The sequence below is a fragment of the Mirounga angustirostris genome, unplaced genomic scaffold (genome assembly GCF_029215605.1).
Source record: "Mirounga angustirostris isolate CCGP_5_RB_7025 unplaced genomic scaffold, mMirAng1.0.hap1 SCAF_13, whole genome shotgun sequence".
Taxonomy (NCBI): Eukaryota; Metazoa; Chordata; class Mammalia; order Carnivora; family Phocidae; genus Mirounga; species Mirounga angustirostris.
Window position 1 is genome coordinate 93032025 of NW_026991721.1, and position 18541 is coordinate 93050565.

Genomic DNA, 18541 nt, shown 5'->3' on the forward strand with positions numbered 1-18541 from the left:
AGATTGTATGACCTTAGGCAAGTTATTTAACTCCTCTGAGTCTCTGTTTCTCCCTGACTAATTGGGTTATTGAGGAGAATAAACGAGATAATGTTGATAAAGCGTTTAGCACTGGGCTTGGCTCAGAGCAAACCGTTAATATAACAGCAACACCACTTGGCATGCGAACAGTGTGTTATGCTTTCAACTACCTAATTTGATCCTCTGGATGTTTCTGTAGCATAAAGGGTGGAGGCAGCGGCATTATCAAAGCATCATCAGGGGGAAACTAAGAACCAGGGAGGAAAAGCAAATTGCTCCCAGGTCACACCAACACTTAAGGACCGAGCAAAGCTAGAATCCAGGGGCTCTAATTCTCCTTCTCATGCTTTTAACATTCTGCTATGTTTCGTAAACACAAAGACGGACACTTGACATATATGAATCCAACAGAATAGCACACTTAGAGAAAGCATGTAAATGACAAGCGCCGTGATGGGCCCATGAGGTTCTCGAACAAACGAGCCTACTAACTAACTCTTCCCCCCATTAGTCCTTTCTTAAAATTGCTGTGCCCTTGCCGAGTCTAAATGCCATATACGGTGCTCTGTGCTTTATGCACGCGATCTTATTTCGTCTCCAGAGCAACACATGAAATAAGGGATATTATTCCCATTTTACAGATAAGGAAATGGAGGCTCTGGGAGGTTACACATCTTGTTTCAGAGGTCAGATTCAATTCCAAGTGCATATCCTTAGAGGGCTCTGCTCCGTGGACTTCTGTGGAGCTGGAATAGTGGCCCGCCCACAGCAACTGAGGAGAGAGGGAGGGGGAAGGACTCACAGCAGGACGTGTAATTCCTCCAGCCGGTCACGGCGATCCCCTGAGTCTGGCAGGTGCTGGCGTAGTTCTGCAGCCAGCTGCAGGCGGTCTGCACCGCGCCCCCATCGATGCAAGAGTCAAACAGGCAGTTCTTGTAGAAGAAGGCGGGGTTCACTTTGCTGTGACACTTGGCGAAGCCGGCGTTCTGGTTGGGGATCAGGCTGCACAGCTGCTGCACCTTGGAGAACGCTTCCACCTTGGCGCATGAAGGGCAGCGGTCCCCGCAGCCAACCTGGCAGAAGGTGTCCCTCTTCACCCAGCTCTGCCCAAACTCACTGACGCTGGAAGCAAGCAGACCCATGGGCATCTCCAGATCATCTTCGGGGTTGCTGTTATAGCGGCCACACAGGCCGACCGTGCCATTCTGCATGCTCCGGGGGACTGTGACCGACAGGAAGCTCTTCCAGTCATACACGACCTTGAGGCCGAACTCTGTCTCCACCACCACGTGGAAGCCAAAGGAAAAGATATTTATTTTCCCTTGTCCCAGCTTCAGAGGCAGATACAAGCGTTCATTGTTGACCTACAGGAGAGAGAGGGTTGCGGGAGAGAAACACGGTTGGCCCAGAGAACACCCACCTCTCCGGACGAGCTGTCTCGAGAGTGGCAGCCCCAGAGGGGGGTCGGAGCAGGTTGAACGTAATCTTGGCAAGTAGTGTCGTTTATATCAGTCAACTATTATTATTAGGATCCGAACAGACTTAAATGACTATCCTTTGTAACACTAATATACCTCTTTATTTCCGTGCCTTCTGTTTACATGGCATTATTTCCCCCCAGGAGTTTAAACTGTTTTCTCCAAGGTAATGAGAGGGTAATAAGAATTCAATTAAAGTTTAGACTAAAATACCAAAATGTAGAACTCTGGTGTTTCTATTTCCAGCTGTATTGTGGATTTGTTTTAGGTAAACCCCAGTTTATTCATTCCTTTGAGATTGTTTTTTTCCACCCCCTAAAGAATGACTTGCCTTTGCTGGTCCTTCTACCTAGGATGCCATTCCTCACCCGTCAACCGCCCTCTCTGCCCCCAGACCCTGCTCTGATGTCGCCTCTTCTGTAAAGCAAGACTGTTGGAGCCTGTGGTGAGAATTAATCACTCCCTCATCTGGGCAGCCAGAATGTTATTTATACTAGTGTTCCTTTTCACCTTTGGCCAAGATCAAGCACGTGTGCACTGCTGTGGAAGCACGCATCACAATCTGCCTTATATTATGGTTAGTTGTCTACATTTCTGTCTCACCTACAAGACCATGAGCAACTTGAGGGCAGGAACCACACTTTATTGATCTTTATCTCAATCTTCCCCTCGCTCCCTGCTGGGTGCCCAGCACAATGCCTCATGCTGAGCGGGCCCTTGACACATGGTTCCCCTCATGTATTTTTCATTCGTAAAACAAGGAAATCCCTTAACATACAACCTTGGAAGTGCATTGCCCTTGCACTGCCCTGTTTCGATTCAGATGAGCCAAATCCTATAGCCCTGGCCTGGGTGGGTACCTGATAGGAAATAAGACTACTGTAAGGGCCAGGAGAGCAGGCCTCCCTCTCCAGAGAGATAGGTGGCTGCCAACACTGCTCCCTGACTAGAAACGCCTTCCCTTTTGACCTTAATCTCTCTTGTATCCGACAGCCCCCATCCCCACGGCTACTGCTGTGGTTCAGACCCTCACCACCTTCACCTTGACTACTGCATATTCTCCTGACTGGTCTTCTGCTCTGGTATTGCCCCTCTCCTCCCTTCACTCTCCACTGCCACTCCAGCATCTTTTAATGCAATTGAAAGCCATTAATCCAATACCCTCTCCACGGCTTGAGTAAAATGTCTCATACACTCGGCAGATCACAAAGGGCTCTCCAGGAGCTGCCCCCACATCTCTCAGACCCAACTCACTTACTTCTCCTAGTCCAGCAATACTCAACACTTTGCAGTTCCCCAAATGGACCAAGTTGTGCCATTTTCTTTGCTGAAAGTGTGATGGTGCTTTCTGGATCCTGCCCGGGGCCCTCATCCTCAGCCACCGTGACTATGGGCTAATGATAACTCACAGCTGGTCTTGGCTGATTGGAAGCCCAGAGGATTATGACCCCACTCCATTGCCCCCCTCCACTCCAAGGGTAGCTCTTGGCCAATGACAAACCCACACAGGGGACCAGGGGACCAACTCTGTATGCAGGTCATGTGCCAGAGCTCCTGGTGGCCCAGGCTGAATCTGGTCTCCAGCTCAGACCTCGTTCTTGCTGAGCTCTCTTCCCCTGGGGCATCCCCCACTTTCCTAAGGATCCCCAGCTCAGACTCTGCCTCTAGGGAACCTGACCTAACCCAGCAATGATGCCCTTCCCCTTGTCCTCCCTCTCTATGGGGCGATGTTCACGCTTCACATTGCAAGTCAACTATCTCCTCTTCTATGACTATTTATCTAGGCAGAATTTATTTATTCATTTGGCACCATTGTGTGCCATGCACTGTGCTAAATGCTGGAATAAAGCACAGGGCCCTTCCCCTAGTCACACTCATGTGGCAGAGAGAAGTACCTAAATCAATACTAAAAACATCATCTGATAAAAGCAATGATAAAGATAAATAGATGCACAGCACCAGACTCAGCCTGGGGACAGAATCAGGCATGCCTGCAAAAGATGATACACACACACACCTGGTCCTAAAGGATGAGTAGTGTTGGCCAGTCGAGGAGGAATGAGATGAAGAATAGGGAATCCCAAGAAAAGGGCACAGCCTAAGCACAGGTCAAACTGGAGAGAAAAAGCCTAATAAATAGGAAGAACCACAGCAAATTAGTGCTGCTAGAGCATAAAATATGGCCTTGGGAATGGTGGGACGTAAAGATGGGGAGGTGGGGAGGGCCTGGATCATGGAAGGCCTTGTACACAATATCACACCTGACAGAGGCCATGAGATCACACCTGACAAAGACCCCCTCACTTTGCAGAGAAGTAGCCACTGGTGCCTTCATAAGAGAACTTGAGTAGAGTGAGGAGACCAGAAGTCAGATGGCACAGTTCAACAGCAAATCGGAGCTATGGAAGCAGATCTTCCAGGAAGATCTCTCTTTCCAAGAAACTAGAAAGGAAGGGGAGGAGAGGGACTGAGTAGAAGCCGGTGGTGAATGGGCGTCAAGGTTTGCTTTCGAATGAACATGTTTATGGGTCGAAGAGAAGGACCTAACTAACACAGGAGGGAGAGAAGATGACAGACAGGCAAGATCCCCGAGAGGCAAAACAGAGATGGACAGGTGGGAGTGGCTGTGGAGGGGAGGGGATGTCTCATTCTCTGCACCTGGAAGGGGGGAGGTGAAGAGGATGGTGTGACAGGTCATTTCAGGAGTGCAGGAGGACGGAGGAGGAGGGAGATTATGCCTGGGGAGCACAACTTTCTCAACCAAGAGACCCAGAGGTGGCGATGTGGTCCCCGTGCAGACACAGATCACAGATGCGGAAGGTCATGGAGGGAAGGGGAGACCCACACCAGTAAACTAAAAGCTGTGCCTCTAAAGGCTCACAAGTACCAGCCTGCTTTTCCTCCTGTGTTTCCTTGCATTCTGCATTCTTGTCCGCGGGGTGCCAAGCAGGAGGCCATACCTTGGGGGAAGGCAATAGGATCAGATTCAAGCCAAAGGGCTTGCAAATTGTCACTGCCCAGGAGCACCCTGAGAAAGGAACCTCCTCCAACTCAGACAGGCAAGCTCGGCTTCTCTTTGCCTCTGAAGCCCCACGAATGCCACCTCCATCCCAGCCCTGCTGTACTGTCTCTCTTTGTGAGTGACAAACGGAGGGAAAGAGGAAGCAGAGGGAGAGGAGACCCCAAAAGGAAGAGGTTGGTATGAAGCAGAGCCTGATGACTGGAGCAGGAAGGCACAGAGGAGAAAGAGAACATTGCGTGGGGATGAGTGTCAGGAAATGTATTGCAAATACTTAAGCATTAGGAATAAGACCACATACCAGATCTTTAGCAGAGACCTTTCCTTTATGCAACTGGCCCTGATCTGCTCCTATAGCTTCTCCAGCTGTCCTGAGGTCTCCTCGCCCCCCACACTTTGTTTTCTTTTCCTAGAATGCTTTTATCTCATTCTCAGCCTGCCTGACATACTCCTTTAAGGCTAAGCTCTGGGTTACCTCTTCCAGAAAGCCTTCCCGGAAGCCCCCGAGGCTGGTGGAGGCAACCTGTGGGCTCATGACCCTCCACATGGCACATTTTTGGAGTGCTTCCCATTACATCCAGATAACCTGCTAACACGTCTGTTTCTGCTGCTAGACTCTGAGTTCTCTTGGGACAGAGGTCATGTCTGATTCATTCTGCTATCCCCAGAGCTTGGCACAGAATGGGCCTCAATATAAGCCCATCAAACTAACCTGAGCCGGGGTGATGCTCAAACCCTCTCTCTTCTCTGGTGGCCACAGGATTGCCAGTAAATAGAGACACTGGCTGTGAAGATCCTGACAGTCTTCCCCTTGTCCTGGTCCACGAAGCTCCTGGTTGTGCTGAAGCCCAGAGGCCACGGCAGGGGAAAGCCCGTCTCTGCGGAGCTCTGGCCATGGATGGCTGGGACGTGGACTGCTGTGGTGCCCCCAGGAGTGGCTCGCCTTCTGCTGCTCAACCCCATGACCCTCTCTGGGATATAGATAGCACGTTTATTTCTAGCATCCCTTGTCTTAGTGGTTTCCCTACATCCTTCAGTACTGCTTAGTGCAAGGCAAGGTCAGAGTCATAGAGGGACCCTGCGTCCCAAGGAATCACTTCCATGACACCTCCAGTTCTGGGAGCGCCAGCAGTAACCTGGGGGCCCCTGCTGTGTTTCCCCCAACACTTCACTGCACACTGTCATTGTGATGGTCATTATTCTTGTCTCCGGGAGAGATGGTGACTAATAATAACATCACGGGAAAAACAAATGCAAATTATTGAACAAGCAGATCCTGTAATGCATATTAATAATTCAAAGTAAATGCTAAAATCTATCCCTCAGGCCCCCAAAGAAAAGAACCTTCAAGCATCCTGAACTCGATCTTCATATCAGAGATTTGCAAGCTATACACTGTTTGCAACTTGAGCACTTAGGACTTCTGGGTGACTTAGAAAGATGGACCCTGGGAGTGCCTGGTGGCTCAGTCGGTTAAACGTTTGACTTCAGCTCAGGTCGTGATCCCAGGATCCTGAGATCAAGCCCCACGTTGGGCTCCCTGCTGAGCAGGGAGTCAGCTTCTCCTTCTCCTTATGCTCCTCCCTGCTGCTTGAGCTCGTGTGCGCTCTCTTTCTCCCTCTGTCTCTCTCAAATAAATAAAATCTGAAAGAAAGAAAGAAAGAAAGAAAGAAAGAAAGAAAGAAAGAAAGAAAGAAAGAAAGAAAGAAAGAAAGAAAGAAAGAAAGAAAGAAAGAAAAACAGACATGCCCTGGCTAGGACTCCCCCCTCCACCCCTTTAATCAATTCCTCCTTGATGCCCATTACTGACTCCCTGTTGTGGGTTGAGCTGTGCCCCCCCAAAAGATAGGCTAAAGTCTTAACCACCACCACCACCCCCCATACCTGAGAAGGTGACCTTATTTGGAAATAGGGTCTTTGCAGGTACATCACGTTGAGATGAGGTCATACTGGATCAGGGTGGGTGCTACACCCAAAGACTGGGGTCCATAAAGTAGGAGAGTGACTTGGCCCAGAAAACAGAAGGTGCAGAGGGCAGAAAGCCACGTGAAGATGAGGCGGGGACAGCAGTGATGCTGCCACAGGGCAACGATCGCCTACAACCACCAGAAGCTAGGAGCTGATTTTGGATTCGTAGCCTCCAGAACTGGGAGAGACTAACTTGCTGTTGCTTGAATCCACCTAGTCTGTGATACTTTGTGATGTCAGCCCCAGGAAATGAGTACTCTCTTCCCTCTCCATCACTTAATGGGGAAGAAGCCAGCTGTGTGATGCCCATCTTGCCTTTCGCCATGAACACATCCCACGAGACCAGGGCAGGATATATGCCGGGAAGGTGAGCTGACCCATCAGGGCCTTGGCCCCACAGCAGGGAGCAAGGGAGGGAGACACTCAGGGAGAGCGGGGAATCAGCCATCAGGAAAGAGAGCAGGGACAGTCCAAAAGAGAGGAAGTATTCACGAGGCTCCAGTGGTCTGCCTATGAAAATAACTGGGTCAGAAAACTGCCTGCGAGTCTCAGAGGTCCATACACCTAAATGCCGAAGAGTGCGGAACACGAGGCAGAAAATGCAATCTCCTAATACCCTGTATGAGACAGGACCTATGAGCAAATTATATTTTTAAAAGAAGAAAAAAAAAAAAACCCTAAAAGGTAGAATGATGGAAGGGTGTTGAATGTCAAGGAGATAAGGAGCTGCATGAAAAGGTATAAATCTAAGGGTAGAAATAGATCAGATGAGGAGAAAAACAAAATGACCCATGTGTTTGTTTTAACACATACGATGACAAAATGGTATCGAGGACCATTACTGTGATGGGCAGCCTCCGCTATCTAGACATCTGTGGGAAGCCTTATGTGGCTACAAGAAAGGCACCTGCTGTCTTCCTATCTTGCCTCCATGGCAATTTAATCCCACAGATCGATGAGGACATGGCCAGCAGCAAAATGGTAAGTCCTGGGGACCGTAGGAGAGAGGGGCTATTATGTCATCTCATTCATCCCCTGGACAAATGTGTTGACTGTCCTGACATCAGAGTCATTTCACATAAAGATGAATTAGGCAGAGCTCCTGCCCTCAAGAAGCCCACGACTAGTACCGAGCCAGTCGGATATGGGCACCCCCCCGCCCCCGGAATGACAATACGATTCATGCAGTCATGGGTATAGGGACCAACAGTTCTGGGAAGCATCGAGGAAAGCAGTCAGGGGTTTGGGTATAATATCCAAGGAAGGGAAGAGGAATGGGCCCAGTGAGTCCCCTGCCTTAGATGCCAAGAAGGCACATTTTCGGATAAACGGGAAAGGGCAGGCAGTTAGGAAGCTCAGAAGCTTCTGTCAGAGAGGGAGGGTAAGGCGATTCTAAGGAAGGAAAGAGATCTGGAGAGCTGCTCAGGGAACTCCCCTGTAAGAGCTCAGCATTTTTCAGAGAATGTATACAAGGTGAAAAGGAGTCCCCGTAGAGATAAATTACGCCACAGATCATCGAGGATCGTGCTAAGAGGCTCACGCCCCGTATCAGCCCCTCCCAAACCTCAGAGCAGGGCCACTGGCTGGTTTGTCAGTGCTCCCGGTTCCGCTCAAAGCAAGACCCGGGGGAAGGAGGGGCTGGGTCTTTTGCGGGGGGCTGATGTCCTCAGGCCTGACAGTGAGCACACAGAGCTCCTCCAGCCCTATCTGCTCCTGTCTTCATCAAGGGAGTGACAAAGTTCACTCCTTCCTATTTGAGGCCCAAGTAGAAGATTGTAGGAGGCCCCTGAGGGCTCCAGATGCCTGCAAGACTCTTGAACTCTCAGATCTCATGGGGGCCAACGGGGAGCCAGGAAGTGGTGGGAAGGAGGCCAGAGCAGGGAACTATCATCCTGGGCTCCACAGAGGGAAGGAGGTGGATCGGGCGGTAGTACCACTAACAGGCATCTAAGCCGTGCTAGGCACGTGTTCTCTTTTGCAGATGGAGTGACCACCCAAGGACACACAGCGGCAGCCCAGCTGGGATTCGAACCTCACTCTGTGCTCTCTCCAATATACTCTGCTACGTGAGGAAGGGTACCATTTCTGCTCCCAATTCGGTGCCTTGGGCAGAACATTTTTGTCTCTGAGGCTCAGTGTCCTTATCTGTAAGATAAAGAGAATCTCCAGGGTCCCTCTCTGCTCTAACATCCTAGGCTTCTCCTAGGATCCCAGGCCAGCCCGGTTCAGCTGCAGCCTGGCCCGCTGACCCAGGACCCCCACGCTCACATCCCCACAACTCCTTTCCTGCCGTCTGGCCTTGACTACTCACCAGCACTGTGTGCTTGTAGGCCCTGTGGATCACAATGCTGTAGCCAAACACGGTCACGTCCACCTGCTTGACCCACAAGGCCAGCGACGGGTCCCGGTCCTCGTTCTTGGCCGTGACGACAAACGTGGGCAAAGTGTCTGAGCTTGGCCTGCTTCCTGTGGTGCACAGGATGAGGGGGCAGCTGGTCTGGAAGTCAAAGGGGTAGCCATCAAAGGTCAGGTAGTGGCCGTAGCCCGAGACAATGCAGGAGGCGTCAATTCGGGGCCAACAGTAGTAGAGGCCTCCCTCCTCCAGGCAGTACTCGTCCCCCCTGCACGGGATGCTCTCGCAGTGGACCTTGTTGTCTGCGCTGTTGCAGGAGCAGAAGATCTGGCAGTCCGCATCCACCCAGAAGGTCTCATTGCTGGCGAGCTGGTGGCCCTCAAAGTTGCAGCCGCACTCGCTGCGGGTGACACACAGGTTGCCTTGCAGGGCATAGTCCTCGTCACAACGACAGCCCTCAGAGCAGCTGTCCACACAGATGGGGCCCAGGGCCAGCGTCTCACAGGTCTCCACACACATCACGCACTCCTCGAAATGGCTGTTCTCCGGGCATTCCAGAGCTGAGGGTGGCCAAGGAGAAGACAGGCTTGAGCAAGGGACAGGGGGCAGAGAGAGTGTGTGTGCACTCGCTAGATGCGTGTGGTATGCACGTGAACGCCGTGGGCTCAGCGCTACTGTCATCCTCGTTTGGGGTGATCAGAGGCTCAGGGAACCCCTCCTGTGCTCCTGGGGCACGTAGCTTTCTGTGTAGAAGATCCCAAGACTATGAGCCTCCGTGAGCACCTGCTACATGCCAGGCATCCTTGTAGACAGTTTGGCGTGACTTTACTCAACAGCCTGGGAGGTAAGCAAAGTCTTCTCATCTCTGTCTTACAGATGAGAAACTCAAGTTCAGTGACTTAACCTAATCCAGCCCGTAAGTACCAGAGAGATCCCAATCTGGATCTCCCAACGCTAAGTCCCCTGACTCAAGGACTCTGGAGGGAGAGTGACCCGGAAAGAACCAGTGCTTTGGGTCCATAGAGACCTGTGGATACCACCTCGGAGCTCAGTTTCTTCTTTTATTAAATAAAGATGATACTTATCTAGCACAGTTGTTCTGAGGATTAATGACCTAATATATTAAGTTTACAGTAGAGTCTCAATAAATAGAAAACCTTTCCCCTGTTCACACTTCTTCTAGTAGGATATACTTTATGAAGGCATTTTTACTCTACAAATTGCCTTTCTCTTTGTCTTTCATTTCTTGGCTCCTGGTGCCCTCGGGCCTTTTCTACCTCCTCACCGCCTTCTGCCCCTGGTCCCTCCCACCTTCTTTGCTCACATTCTTTCCCATGCCAGATGGGCCTCACAAAGCCAAATCCTACACATCTGTCAAGATCACTTCACTTGCACTACTGGGTATATACCCCAAAGATACAAACGTAGGGATCCGAAGGGGTACGTGCACCCCAATGTTTATAGCAGCAATGTCCACAATAGCCAAACTGTGGAAAGAGCCAAGATGTCCATCGACAGATGAATGGATAAAGAAGATGTGGTACATATATACAATGGAATATTATGCACCCATCAAAAAACCCTGAAATCTTGCCATTTGCAATGATGTGGATGGAACTAGAGGGTATTATGCTAAGCAAAATAAGTCAATCAGAGAAAGACATGTATCATATGATCTCACTGATATGAGGAATTCTTAATCTCAGGAAACAAACTGAGGGTTGCTGGAGTAGTGGGGGGTGGGAGGGATGGGGTGGCTGGGTAATAGACATTGGGGAGGGTATGTGCTATGGTAAGTGCTGTGAATTGTGTAAGACTGATGAATCACAGACCTGTACCTCTGAAACAATTAATACATTATATGTTAAAAAAAAAAAAGAAGAAGAAGAAGCTAGCAGGAAGGGAAGAATGACGGGGGGGACATCGGAGGGGGAGACGAACCATGAGAGACGATGGACTCTGAGAAACAAACTGAAGGTTCTAGAGGAGAGGGGGGTGGGAGGATGGGTTAGCCTGGTGATGGGTATTAAAGAGGGCACATTCTGCATGGAGCACTGGGTGTTATACGCAGACAATGAATCGTGGAACACTACATCAAAAACTAATGATGTAATGTATAGTGATTAACATTAACATAATAATAATAATAAAAAAGATTCACTTCATATTGCACTTCTGCCCAGAAGCCTTCCTTGATAGATCGAGTCTCTGAGTCACAAAGGATAGCACATAATATGGTAACAGCATGTGTTGCTCACCATGGAGTTCCAGGTCACCTTCCCATTTCTCTTTATTATATCTGCCTGCCAAAATTTGACCTGGGCAGGGCATGGATGAATCCAGGAGCCAGAAGAAATCTACTTAGAAGTCTGGGTAGTCTAGAGATCTGTGAATGTCCCCACTATCCTCTGGACAAAGGAGCCAATTCTTTAAAACTTTCTTTAGCTTTTGTGCATACTCTCACTCCTTAATAGTGTTTTACAACCCAAGGACAGAGAGGACACTACAAAGAAATAAATTGCACGATAATAATAACTCTGCCCACAAGTACCAACTCACCAGTTCTGCACTATGTACTGAGAGCCAATCTTTTTTCCTCTGGGCTAAAGGACTATCTCCACTCCCGTTGACTACAATACCATACGGCTTTGGAGTTGAAGGCTAGTTCAGCCCTGATTAAATATGTCCGTATAGAGGGATTTTCACATTTGTCTCTAAATTATGAATGTTATAACATCGACTGCAGGTTTATGGTGATAGCAAATAACATGACTTATTTAAATGGCTCTCACTTGATGACTTATTGTGTTGTCTGAATTTGTCTGAAAGTCTGGAACATACAGACGTGAAGTAATAAAACTTCCTCTGGCCTCTGAAATGCCTCTGTGAAATTATTTAATTGGGCAGCCTGGCTCTGCCAACATGAGGGTTGGTTCAAAATCTCGGAACACAGAAGCAGTGATTGTCTGTCTCTCGCTAGGCCCAGAGAAGATTGTGTTCCTGATTCGCAGCTGGTCTTCAGCCCATTCCCCAGCCTGCAAGACCCCGACCAGATTAACCCCTTAGTACCCGAGTCTTCCTTGATCAAACATGCACGCTCCGGTCCTTCTTGCCAGACCCTTGGCTGCTTTTGTCCACATGTCTCTCTCTCTCTAAAAAAGGCAGTGAAAAGAACTTCCCCCAGCTCTGCAGAGGAGGGGTGGTGAGGAGCTATTCTCAGCAACCATCACACCCAGGAAAAGAGGGAATCATCCCCATTCCACTGTGCTTTGCACCGCCGATGCGACCAAAGTATGCTCCGCGCACAGCAAAAGCAATCCAGAAACACTGCCTGCTGGACAGAAGTCACGGTCCGAAAGGACAGCAGACATGGTGACATGGCGGGGCAACAAAATGGATTTGGTAGGGGTCGGCCTCAGTAACCCTGAACCGTGAATGAGCTGCAACCAGAAAGCTGAGAGCAGGAGAAGGACAGAGATCATAGTAGATAAGCTGCAGAGAGGACCAGAGAGGATGTGGAGGCAGATTAAAAAGAAGGTTTGGGGAATGTATTACAAGGTCCCACTAGATGTGGTGGTCAGGAGAGACCTTGAAGCTTTTCTCCTTGTAGGTGACATATGAATGCTCCCAGAATTCCAGCTTCAGGATTCACAGCGTCTGCTATTCATCCCTCCCCAGTGTGGTTAAGGGTCACCAAGAATATCACTGCCTTTTCTGAGATGAGAGCCACCAAACCATCCACATGCTCCTTGGGCTCCCAAAGCTCAGAAACCAGAGATGTAAAAAGACAAGCCTGTATGTATGTGTGCAATGTGTGTGTGTGTGTGTGTGTGTGTGTTAGTTCTTAGCTCTAAGATGTTTCTGTTGAAAGGGCTTAGTGGCAAAGCAAAAATACCCCTGTAGCAATGGATAAGCCTCACCCCGATCTTGGTTCCTAGGAACAGTTCCCACCAGGGGAAATTAGGGCTTTTTGGAGCAATGGCTGATTCTAGTCTGGGGCAGGGAAGATTACAGGATGAACGTGGAGCATCTTGTTATACCAAAAAGTAAGAAAGTGACCAAGGCATGCCCAAAGGACATAAGAGGCAGCTCAAAGGGCTCCCACAGGCCAAATCCAGAATAATTTTAACACCAAAATCATGAACAAATATAATATGAAATAAAAATAATTGAAAAACTATGAATGTGTGTGTCCATATTGATAAGATAGATGATTGACACTTAGGTTGTCATGTGTCCATCCATAGCCGAATGGATAAAGAAGATGTGGTATATATACATACAATAGAATATTACTCAGCCATCAAGAAAGAATGAAATCTTGCCATTTGCAATGATGGAGATGGAGCTAGAGTGTATTATGTTAAGAAAAATAAGTCAGTCAGAGAAAGACAAACACCATATTATTTCACTCCTATGTAGAATTTAAGAAAAAAAACCAGATGACCAAATAAAGAAAAAAAGAAACAAAGAAAAAAAACAGACTCCTGAATACAGAGAACAAACAGGTGGTTGTCAGAAGGGGATGGGAGGAGGGGTGAAATAGACAAAGGGGATTAGAAGTATACTTACAGTGATGAGCACTGAGAAGTATATAGAATTGTTGAATCATATTGCACACCTGAAACTCATATAACACCAAATGTTAATCATACTTCAATAAAAAGATGATTGAGTAAGATGGTTGGGTGGATGGGAAAATGGATGATTGGATGGATGGATGGATGATAGGCAGACACACAGACGAGAAGGCAAGCCTCTTGCTTATAGCAGAATGACATCTGTACTTTGGTAAATAAGTGAACAGAGTGCTGGAGCTGGAAACCATTAGCTTGTAATCATCATGCTAAAAAGACTGATACAAGCAAAGATCATCAATGGGCACTAAATAGAGGAGGTGGATTTTGGTAGTAGCTTACAGTTAGCATTTTGCCCCATTTGCTTTATCATCCTCTCTCACACTTTCTCCACAGGATACTTGCATTGTCTTAAAGTATCTCCCCACCTGTAGCTGATTAGTTGTAAGAGAACAAAAACAATGTGACCACAGAATAGAGACATTTGACAACACCTGACCAGGGGACCACTGTGCCCATCTCCACTGAGAGGTTAGACAGAGCATGCACTGCATGTGACATGATACCATGAGGAAAACAGATGTCACCTACGCAGGGGTCTGAGAGGAACGCACAGCAGAACCTAATCACGAGGAAATGTCAAACCCAAATGGAGGGCCATTCTATTTTAAAAGGTGGGAGGCTGTATTCTTTAAAAATGACAATAAAAGAGAAGAAAGCTAAGGAATTATTCCAGATTAAAGGAGACTAAAGAGACATGAGAGCTCTACATACAACATGGGGTCTTAGACTAGATCTGTATTGAAGGGGGAAAGCCATAAAAGACATCATGAGTCAATTGACAAAATTGAAATGTGGATATAAAATGATTGTATCAGTGTTAAATTTCCTAAGGTCAGTAATGATACCGTGGCTCTGTAAATGAGTGTCATTATTCTAAGGAAATACACACTGAAGTATTTAGGGGCAAAGGGGTATGATGTATGTAACTTACTTTCAAATGCAGAGAGAGAGTGCGAGATACAATGATAAAACAAATGGGGCAAAATGTTAACTGTGGGTTAATCTGGGTAATGGGCACACAGACACTCATGCAACGTTTCTATAACTTTGCAATTATTTCAAAATAAAAAGTTTTGAGAAATAAACTAGAGAGCAGGAGATTAGTCAAGAGAGATGAACAGATGTAGAGGATGGAATCTTTTTTTTTTTTATTCTTATGTTAATCCCCATACATTACATCATTAGTTTTAGATGTAGTGTTCTATGATTCATTGTTTGTGCATAACACCCAGTACTCCATGCAGAATGTGCCCTCCTCAATACCCACCACCAGGCTAACCCATCCTCCCACCCCCTCCCCTCTAGAACCCCCAGTTTGTTTTTCAGAGTCCATCGTCTCTCATGGTTTGTCTACCCCTCCGATTTCCCCCGCTTCATTCTTCCCCTCCTGCTACCTTCTTCTTCTTCTTTTTTTTTTTCTTAACATATATTGCATTATTTGTTTCAGAGGTACAGATCTGTGATTCAACAGTCTCACACAATTCACAGCGCTCACCATAGGACATACCCTCCCCAGTGTCTATCACCCAGTCACCCCATCCCTCCCACCCCACCCCCCACACCAGCAACCCTCAGTTTGTTTCCTGCGATTAAGAATTACTCCTATCAGTGAGGTCATATGATACAAGTCTTTCTCTTTTTGACTTATTTCGCTCAACATAATACCCTCCAGTTCCATCCACGTCATTGCAAATGGCAAGATCTCATTCCTTTTGATGGTTGCATAATATTCCATTGTGTATATATACACATAGAGGATGGAATCTTAATGGTCGCATTGGTTTGGGTTTGGGGCTGATTTTTTGGTGGGAAAGGGATGGGTGCTGAAGCCCAGGTGGGGCAGTCCTTGCTCCGGGCATGGGTCCTGCCCTCTCGGCCATGCCTCCCGCCCCTTCTACTCACTCCTCCCCCTGGCCTCCCCCATTGCCCCGGGTGTTATATGTCAGGGCTTCTCAGCAATTATTCTAATTACTACTAGTACTGCTACCGCCCTGCTGAGAGGGGTCAGATACTTGGGGGACAAAATGAAAAAAAAGCAACGTGGGACTCTCTTCATAGCCATTGTCAGGCTTGCCCCAGGGAGCAGCGCTAATCTCTACTCCGTGAAAGGCGCTCTGACTGATCACCTTCTATGGAAAGAATGGAGCCGTTCTTTGCCAAGAAAGAAGGCCCTGATGGAGCCATCACAGAGACTTCTAGTCTTTGATATGACGCATATCCTCCGCTAGCTAAAACCAAGAGTCAATAGGATGGCTAATCCCTCCACGATGAAGAGACACCGTGTAAGCAGAAACAGAAATAAAGGTGAGAACCAGTCGGGTTTGGGGTGAGGGGCCTTCCAAAGGACACACCAGACGAGGAAGGTACACACAAGCACCGGACTGTCCTTAAGCTCAACTCCTGCCTCTCCCAGGTGGCCTCCCGCATCACGGAGCCCCGACTTACGGCAGAAGTCATAGGTCCGCCAGGGGCCCACCTCCACATCGGCGTTCTTGCAAGCACTTGCATACCGTGCCACGGAGTCACAGAGTTCCGACTCATTACCCCCGCTCTGGCACAGGCGGAAGAGGCAGGTGCGGTAGTAGGCGGTGACATTGACCACCCCGTGGCACTCAAGGAAGGAGCTGTTGGAGGGGTCATTGATGATGCCACACCTGGAGCGGCTCCGATAAAATTTGAGCAGCTCCGAGTCATTGTTGCAAGCCTTCAGCAGGTCCCCACACTCCCCGTTGCAGATCTCCTCAAAGGTTGTCCAGCTTTCCAGGAACACCGCCAGGTTGTCCGTGCACTTGCCAGTGGGGAGACAGAACTCATCGCTGACGTTTGCATTAAAGAAGCCACACAGCCCGCCCGTGCAATTGAAATAAACGGTGGAGAGCTGGATGTACAGCAGACCGATGTCCAAGTATTGGATGGTCACAACACCCCTGGACTCGACCGTCGTGCTGTTTTTGTTTCGATAGATTTCCAGCTTCCCCAAAGGATGGAAAAAAGGTAATTCCACTTCCTGACCATTCAGCTGAAAAACCAAATCACTATCATCAATTCCAGATGCACACAGTGTACCCACAGTTTCCTAGGTTCTGAAATAAAGACATGGTTCTGCCCCGTGACTCTCCCTTTGAGAAATGTCAAGAATCTGGCGGGCTATGGAAACCACACAGACATACACAAACTGTTTCCGCATGGGCATCTCTTGCTTCTTTCTTTCTCAGCTCCTCTGATTCAACAGACTTGCTGTTTATTAGCGTATACATAAGACCCTAAGGTAGCCCCCAAAAAGAGTGAAATGTGAGCAGAAGTTGTCTTGACATACATGTGGCTTCTTCCTTCTGCCTGGCAGCTCCTTTTCACTGATGGCACCCTTCCTTCCCCACATTTCTGGCTCCTTCCTTTCCTTCAAGTTTGACTGTTCCTGTGCCCCAGCCCCTTGGGAGCATAGAGTTTCTATCTAATTGTCTAGTTGTCCACCCACCTATCTCTACTTTTTACTATTCTTTGAATAAATTAATCTCTGCCAGTGTGTCGATGGGAATGAAAACATCCTCTTCAGTCCTTGGACATGTGTTTTCTGATCTCCTAGCACAGGACTGCATTGACTTCTGTTTTCTAAATTTGACTTCCTGTGATATTACCAAATACGTGCTGGGCTGGGAGTGGGGAGATCTGCCCTCCCATCATGCCAGCTCCATCACCACTTAGCTGTGAGGTCCCCCATCCCCCACTGAGCCCTTTGGGATCTTCATGCACAAACAAATCGTGGCACTGGATGATTCCTAATGATCCTTCTAGAACGAATGATCTGGATGCCCAATGATGAATATTTTAGACCAGGTCAGAGGGGCAGGAGGTGGCCCTGTGGGTACTGTCTGCATTACCCCACATGGGTTCCCATCTATAGGTAGGCGAGTCCGTATAGTACAGGGTAAAGAGCACAGGCTTTGAGGCCAGCCTGCCTGGGCTCAAATGCCACTTTATGGCTGTGTGTCTCTGAGGAAGTTATATAACCTCTCTGTGCCTCAGTTTTCTCATAGGTAAAATGTAAATGAGGATGAAAACATACCCCTCACCGGATTCGGTGTGACCCTGCTTAGAATAGTGCATGGCACATAGTAAGTGTCCGGTAAGCATCGGCTGTTACAGAGAAAGCCAGTCCTGCTACAGCGATCCCTAATTTGCGGGATTCCAGCCTCACTCCGTTTCACCCCCCTGAGAGACTGACTTGGTGCTGAACGTTCGGAAATGCCCCCACTTCAGAGTCATTGCCTTCCTGGAATCCACTCGTGGTCAGAGGCAGAAGGGCACGCCTGAAGACTATGGCTCCTTCACTTGGCGAGACTCATCAGAAAAGCCGCAAGGGCATCAGGAGTCTTACCTTGACTTCCGAAGCCCCGACTCCTCCTATCTTGACCTCCTGGTCGGCCACTAGGATGCGAAGTCCTCGCAGCCATGCGGGCCCCGCGTCGGGCTTCTTCTTGTTGATGTCGATCTCCAGGTAGTCGGGCCGCTCGGGGCAGGTCTTGAGGAGGGTGTAGGAGAACTCGGCGGGGAAAGCATAGGTGGCGCCGTCGAAGGTGTGCAGCACCTGGTTCTGGCTGAGCAGGCACATGGTCTCGCGCTTGGGAAAGCAGCCCTGGTAGCCGTCCTCCACGGCACACACCTCCCCGCCCCGGCAGGTCTTGTTGAAGCAGTAGACGTCCCCATCCTCCTCACAAAGGCACTGCACCGTGCAGTTGGCCGTGGCCCAGAAGAACTCCCCCATGGTGTAGTAGTGGCCATCGAAGTCACAGCCACACTTGTGCCGTGGGACGCACTGGCTGGTGCTGAGCACAAAGCCCTCGTTACACTCGCAGCCCTCCGTGCACGGCGTGGTGCAGCTCTGGGAGGCCGTCAGGTCAGCGCAGGTGTCCGGGCAGCTGCTGGTACACACGGAATAGTGGCTGAAGCTTGGGCACTGCACCATGGACACTGACGTGGGGGAGAGGAGAGAGCGGGACAACAGGTGAGTGCCCCAGGTGCTAGCCACAGGGATCCAGCACCCACAGGGAACGGCGGGAAGGGC

At 48.9% G+C, this 18541-nt stretch overlaps 1 protein-coding gene across 1 annotated transcript in view; it reads right to left on the bottom strand.

Moving 5' to 3' along the window:
* The window catches only part of TECTA (tectorin alpha), a 69584-nt gene that overhangs the window by 28315 nt on the left and 22728 nt on the right, over window positions 1–18541 (bottom strand). The window contains exons 8-11 of the mRNA XM_064577320.1: window positions 17855–18447; window positions 15925–16498; window positions 8798–9399; window positions 824–1385 (exon numbers count right to left, since the gene is read on the bottom strand). Coding sequence (XP_064433390.1) covers window positions 824–1385; window positions 8798–9399; window positions 15925–16498; window positions 17855–18447 — 2331 coding nt within the window. The remainder of the gene's footprint in view (window positions 1–823; window positions 1386–8797; window positions 9400–15924; window positions 16499–17854; window positions 18448–18541) is intronic.